Raw genomic sequence first — 6,834 nt, 5'->3', positions numbered from 1 at the left:
GGGAAACTTCACAGTACCTAAGGAATTACAGGTTGACTCATGTGGCCTCAAAAGATCTCCAGCCTGTACTCGTTACAAGGCTGGGGAAGGCCTGTTCAGATGTGCTGCCAGTTGCAGTCACACACTCGTACATTGTCTCAGGGAGTTTGTGCTTTCCATTTCACATTGTTTCAGGGAGTTTCTGCTCTCCATTTGGCAAGACACTTTCCCCGTGCAGTGGTCTCCTACTAAATGGTGTCTGTCTCCCAACCAGGGCAAGGAGAGTAAGGAGGTGAAGGAGGAGAGTGCTGAGGAGAGACTGAGGCGGCGGGCGTATGAAAGAGGCTGCCAGCGGCTCAAGAAACGAATTGAAGGTTTGTGAGGAAGGAGAGAAACTCCCAGATCCCACACCTTTTGTACAGCCAGGAGGACCAACCCTTGAGCTGTTTCCAAATCCCCTTTTCTACCTGAAGTCCAGCTGTGCTCCTGCCAGGACAGGCTTTGCTGCAGGCATGGAGGCCAACCGTGCCATTGTCTGGTGGCGGGTTAGGAGTGCTGAGACCTCACTGCACAGACCTGCAGCATCCCATCATGGGGCATGAGCAGACCAAAGCTCCCCTTTAGGAGCATCGTTTGTCAGATGTGGATGAATTTGTTCCTCGGTGGTAGACGAGAAAATTCTCAGTGGTGGGATTAGCTTTCTGCCAGCACCAGTTCTTCCTGGCCCCCTCTGCCGAGGGGGTAGCATTTCCCCTGGGGGCAGGGTACTGCAGTTGGGGTTAAGAGTGGTACTTGCTCTCCAGTGCTTGTTTTCTGATGGCAGACATGTGTCCCCATTCTAGTGGTGGAAGGTCTCCAGGTTCAGATTCTGAAGCTGCTCCTGAATAACAAGGACAGAGGTGGGGTAAGTGCTCTGTGAATCTTTTGCAACAGTATCTCCACGTGATGGGACGTGTAAGGCATAGTTTTACCGCCTGATTTTCCTTCTGCCAGGGGGAAGCCTCCAGGTACATCTTCCTAAACAAATTCCGAAAGTTTCTTCAGGAAAATGCTAGCAACAGAGGGGTAAGTCAGAGGGCCAGCCTTCCTGCAAGTCTCTGGCACCTTCAGGCTGGGAGAGGTCTAGACATGGCAGGGAGTGAGGGGGAGGGAAAAGATCTGAGGCTAGAAACAAGGCAACTTATCCAAGTCCTGTGCAGTGATTTATAGGAAAGCAGTCCTAGTCCTTGGGAACAGCCTTAGGTGGGAGCTGCATGTCCTATAACTCTTCGCAGAGCATGGCTGTGGGGTGCTCTGGCACAGCCACCCTGCTGGCTTTGGCATCCTTCTCACTGCTTGGGTGGGGACTGCTCTGGCCCTGGATCAGGCTGTTGGCCTGCAGCTTTGGGAGGTAGACAACCACTGTTGCAGGAAACCCTTTCTTCTTCTGCATCTCCATGTTCATCATCAGCCCCATCTTTCATGTCGGACCGTGTGTTATCCCTCCTCCTCTGTCAGACCGGCTTATTGTTTAAGTACCCAGGACTTTCTGGAGGTGAAAACTGCTGCTCACCATCAAGTCTGGGCTCTCTACCAGGCTGAGAACACAGAGTTTCTGCCTGTGCCACATGGCCCCTGGGGCTACTTTCAGACCTGTCCTGATGGCTGGATTCTCATTCTTGCCCTAGAACTTGACTGTGTTGTGCCCACCAGAGTACATGGTGTGCTTCCTGCACCGGCTGATCGCTGCCCTGCGCTTCTTCTGGGATGGCCACAAGGGAAAGAACCCGACTGCTGTGAGCAGTGAAGGTGAGGCCTAGGGGAGAGGCTTTGAAGGCATTTCTGTGGTTAGGACAAGGTTTTCGCCTCAGCAGTGCTTTCCAGGATGCTGGAAAGTTTGTGTTTCTCATGGGTTCTTGAGCCTTCTGTCCCCCGTGTCTAGTTCCCAGTCACCCTGGGGAATTCCTCTGTGCACATCTGTTCCAGTTAACATCCAGACCCAAGACTTGCAATGTCATCTGTACTGTTTGTCACTTCCCCCTCTCTGCTCTGAAGTGGAGTCCAGTATTGATTACGAGTCTGTGGAAGGGTGGCTCAGTGATCCCATAGTCAAAGTTTAGGGGAAGATACTTGTCTGGTTTTGTGGTTCCCAGACTGTGGGATTAAGGGAAAATTTGAGTCAGTACCCGTTGCTTTCCCACCCTCAAATCCCACCTTGCCTGTGCTTCCATGATCTGCTTGGCATTCCTTTTTCTTACTTTAGGCTGACCCCTTCTCTAGACTCAGCAAGTACCTTACAATCCCTGTGGATTGACAGAACTGGAGTAGCCAGGTGGAGAGCTTCCATGTTTTCTGATGATCCAGTTTACCCCACTGACTGTGACTGGAGGGAAGAAGTGCTGGGAGGCCTGTTGTCAGTGGCCATTGGTTGTTCCTGTTTCTGCATGGATCTATTGCTTGCTCCATTCTGGAAGTCACCTCTGCCTTAATAGCTTGTGCTTTTATGACAGCAAAAGTTGATCCTAAATGTTGGTCCAGGCTGGGCCCTGGGGTCTGCCTTAGGAGGCCTTACATATCTGTGTGGATCCTGTGCATGTGGCTTATAAAAAAAACAAATCTCCTTTTCTGCTTTAGAGGCTTATGTCCCTCCTCAACTCTTCTATAATGGGAAGGTGGATTATTTTGACCTTCAGCGGCTTGGAGGTCTCTTGTCTCATCTCAAGAAGACTCTGAAAGGTAAGTGCCCTCATTTCCAAAACCAGCATCCTGGTTCTGGCTGGAGTTCACCCAAGACTTATTCCAGGGAGGAAGCTGAGGGCAATGAATTTTGATTAAATTTAAGGAGGGGAGACTTGAATTTTAATGAGATGCAAGTGACACTGAAGAAGACACAAACGCTCTTGGATGGAGTGTCCTTTGAGTTAACACTTTACTGTTTATATCTCTGGGTGGGGCATTTGGCAGCTGGAGGGAAGGGGATAGTCTGGGAATATCCTCTGGCATGGTGCTCTTGCTGCACCACAGCCAAGGACTGGGAGCTGTGAAAGCACTGACTGTCAGCCTGGCTCTGCTGGGCGTGACGGATGTCCAGGATTTACTTGCTGTACCGCTCTGGGCAAGCAGTAGCAGCCCTGTGTATGTACTGCAGCTGTATGTTTGCATGCAGTATGCTACTCTGGCAAAAGATTTCCAAAACCTCCCTTGTGGAAGGGTTAGAAACTCCTTGCTGTTCTATTGTACTTGGTTTATCTCTGGTTTCTGCCAAATGTGGCACTTTTCTTTGGCTCAGATGTCTCTTCTCGTTCCCGGGTGTGTTTGCAAGATTAAGACCATTTTCTGTGTCTCAGGTTGATCCCAGACTGGTCAAAATAAGATTGTTTAACTTGAGAACCATGTAATCTTCTCCAGTCTCTTACCAAAGTGTCCTGGCCAGCTTTGAAGACAGAGCTATGGACTAAACACATTCTTCAGGCTTTGTACAGCATAGCTGTCAGCACAGTCTTCCCCTGGGTGTGAGTTTCAGTCCTAGTGACTTGGGGACACATCATGGGATAGCATTGAAGAGCTGGATGCTTAAAACAATGTTGCCAGGCCCTGAGTTTACTTCCCTGCACTGGTCCAGTTTGGCCCTGATGGTTGTCTCTTGGTTCCTCAGATATGTTATTTGTAGCTGGTAGGACCAGGAACTGAAATGGGTCCTGGGAGAGCAGGACCCATCACTACTTGGTCTCTGCTCTGTTAGCAAGGGCAGATCTGTTCCATGTAAGGAAGCTGGGGGAAGGTGAGCTTGTTCTGATACAGCATCCAACATTGCTGATTGCTTCTCTACTGACAAGAAGCAGGAAAGGGGAGGGCTGCTTCATGGGAAGCAAAGTATGACTCCTGCATTCATAGCTGCTTTGGTGTGCTCTGTGCAGATGACCTGGCTGCAAAAGCCAATGTCCTGATTGACCCTGCAGAGCTGCAGGCAGTGACTATGGATGATCTTGATGAAGATGAGGAATCAGCAACATCAGCAGCACAGGTGAGTCATGTTATTCACCTGCAGGGGCCCTAGTGCTGGGACAGCAAGCTCAGCCTCTGGCTCGAAAGGCTTTGATTTAGAGGAAATCAGTGTCTGGGCCAGGACTGTATTAAGTCCATGGGCAACCAGATGAACAGCTGCACGTGCATGAGGGTCACTGGAGATCAGTGAGGTCCTGAATGCACCAAGTTTGAGCAGCAGAATTTTCTTTGCCCCGCTCTCTCACTACCCACTGATCTGAATATGACACCTCCCCCCCACGGCAGCTCTTGGTGCTTGCATTTGGAATGGTGCAAGGCATTTGCAAACAGAGCAGCTTCCTGCTGTACAGGTCTGTTGTTTGTGCCTGGCATGTGCCCTTAGAGGAAGAACTGTCCATTTGCTACCCTGGCACTGCTGGGCCACAATAGGAATGGTATCTGTTCATCTTCCAGAGGCCACTGCATCTATACCAACATCCTTGCAGCAACAAGGGAGGAACAGCAGGCAGCTGAACTGCTAGAACTGTTTCTCCTGTCATTGCCTTTCAGTCCCAGCGTCCCTCTGCCGCCCTGGCCATTGGTGGAGCTCTTGCCAGGCCTGGCTGGCTCAGCTCCCCCACCCTGGGCCGTGCTAACCGCTTCCTCAGCACAGCAGCTGTGAGCCTGATGAACCCTCGACGGCCTCTTGGCACCCTGGAGAAGATCAAAGTGCGCACACTGAGTGTGGAGCAGCGGACAGAGGAGGACAGTGAGTACTTCTGCTGCATGCTGGTGTGACCCAGGCAGTCCCTGGGAGAATGGCGTCTTCCAGGTCCCAGTACTCTCAAGAAGAATACAATCTGCCAGCATTGCCTCTTCCTGTTCCCAGGCATGTTGACACCAAAAGTCCACAGTAAACCCCATTGCCACCCTGAACATGACACCGACAATGCTGTCACTCTCGGTGTGTAAGGAGTTGCTGCCTTGGTCCCTGCAAGTGCAGTGAGACTTTGCAGGGAGGTGGTTCAGAGGCAGCTGTGGCCACACTTGCCCTGAACACAGATCAGCAGGAGCAGCAGCACCACCATTGCTGTTGGATTGGACCAGGCAGGCCTCTGAAGCATATACAGGGCTTGAGGAAGTAGAGCTTTCATGGCCAGGGTCTGTCTGAACATACCTGACAGGTCATCCTGATTCAGGCATGGAGATGGGAATGGTCTGTTAGTGTATCTAGTGAATTACATGGACTGGGAAGGAGCACCATGTGACACAGGGGCAGCAAGGCTTTGTCTTCAGGGAGGTGGCAGAAGCTGAGGTGCCAAAATGCCTTGCTGAGAACTTTTCTCCTGTCTTGGGGGATGCATTGCAGTTGAAGGCACCCATGGAAATGAGGGTCTCTTACTGGGCAAACCCCCAGAGGAGCCAGACCAGCCCATCACAGAGAACTCTCTCCTAGAAGTCCTGGATGGGATAGTGATGATGTACAACCTCAGTGTCCACCAGCAGCTTGGGAAGGTAAGCAGCACGTGCTGTGAAGGAATCTATTCACTCAATGTCCATGTTTCTACACCAACTCTGTTTTCTGCTTATTTAGTGACTGTGTGACCCTTCTTTCTCCCAACCCCCGTGGGGGATGTGTTTGCATGTTTTTATGTTTAAGGGGAAAAAACAAACTTAATTGGTTGTTGAAACCTGCTATTTTTCAGATGGTTGGTGTGTCAGATGATGTGAATGAATATGCCATGGCACTGAGAGACACAGAGGAAAAAATCAGCCGCTGCCCAAAGAGGGTAAGTGTCTCTGGACTCCCAGCTTCCTTCTCTGGTTAGAGCCTCAGTAGTTGGCAAAAAGGGTGAAGTGCTGCTGCCCACAGTGGACCACTGTCTGCATCAGGCCTTGCAGGCTGCAGCTAAGACTGATAAGTGCTTTTTATAACACTGATTCCCACTCCTTCCACAGAAGGGCTGCTGACTGCTTTCCCTCATGCCAATACTCCCTAGGCAGCCTGAAAGTGTTACTTACTTTTTTATTGTTTGTCCAGCTCTGAAGAAGGATGCTATAAATGGCAGTGACATCTGTCCTGACATCTCTGCATTCTTTTCAGAGGAGAGACATCCACGAGGAGCTGCTGAAGAGCCAAAAGGTCTTTTCAGAGAAGCTCAATCACCTAAGCCGACGCCTCGCTTGGATAAATGTCACCATTTATTCAAAGGTGGGCTGTAGCATAATGGGAGTGGCTCACAGGAGACCAGTGTGCCTCAGCATCCATGTTGCTTGGCTCACACGTCACAAGTGCTGTTTTCTCTGGTGTTGAAGCAATGTCAATCATCTTCAGGGCATTTTTTTCACTTCTCGTGCATCAGAGACTCCTTCCTAGGCCTGGACCCCCTCCTGTCTCGTGCCTGGTGCCAGAGTGTTTGTTAGGATACGACATAGTCTGTTCTCAGCTGTGTGGTGCCATAGACTTTCACTTGGGGCATCTGCGCTGCAGACAGAAGGGTGCAGGCCAAAGGGAGATTCAGTTCTCATCGCATGCCAGAGGATAGAGGCTGCTGTGAACCATTTTCCTGAGCTGTGCTATGCATCACAAGGGGGTCTCTCTAGTGCTGCTCTTCCTGAAATCTGCAGGATCCAAGCCAAGGGGACTTTGTTGGGGTGTTCTCCTGTTCCTCACTTGGTTCTCATGTAGAGAGTGTGTTCTACATTTAGTAATGCAATGAGTATTTGCACAGGTTGTTCCTCTTTCCATGAATTCACCATTTTCCAGGATAAAATTTCTGGTCTGTTTCCTCATGAACAGTTTTGCTGATCTCTTCCTGTCTTTCCTTGCACATTGCTTTGCCTCATCTCTCTCTGTACCTTTCTTGTGCTGGGGAAAAAGATTCATTGCCC

The 6,834-nt window shown here is 50.4% G+C and overlaps 1 protein-coding gene across 1 annotated transcript in view; it reads left to right on the top strand.

Moving 5' to 3' along the window:
- Positions 1-6,834, top strand: part of RNF123 (ring finger protein 123) — a 33,292-nt gene that overhangs the window by 12,369 nt on the left and 14,089 nt on the right. Inside the window, exons 16-25 of the mRNA XM_009071097.1 lie at positions 254-353; positions 822-883; positions 973-1,044; positions 1,647-1,767; positions 2,593-2,694; positions 3,876-3,982; positions 4,513-4,711; positions 5,312-5,457; positions 5,649-5,732; positions 6,047-6,154. Coding sequence (XP_009069345.1) covers positions 254-353; positions 822-883; positions 973-1,044; positions 1,647-1,767; positions 2,593-2,694; positions 3,876-3,982; positions 4,513-4,711; positions 5,312-5,457; positions 5,649-5,732; positions 6,047-6,154 — 1,101 coding nt within the window. The remainder of the gene's footprint in view (positions 1-253; positions 354-821; positions 884-972; positions 1,045-1,646; positions 1,768-2,592; positions 2,695-3,875; positions 3,983-4,512; positions 4,712-5,311; positions 5,458-5,648; positions 5,733-6,046; positions 6,155-6,834) is intronic.

Source organism: Acanthisitta chloris, unplaced genomic scaffold, assembly GCF_000695815.1.
Source record: "Acanthisitta chloris isolate BGI_N310 unplaced genomic scaffold, ASM69581v1 scaffold33083, whole genome shotgun sequence".
Taxonomy (NCBI): domain Eukaryota; kingdom Metazoa; phylum Chordata; class Aves; order Passeriformes; family Acanthisittidae; genus Acanthisitta; species Acanthisitta chloris.
Note: the sequence above shows the minus strand (reverse complement) of the source record. Positions and strands in the feature narration are given on the sequence as shown.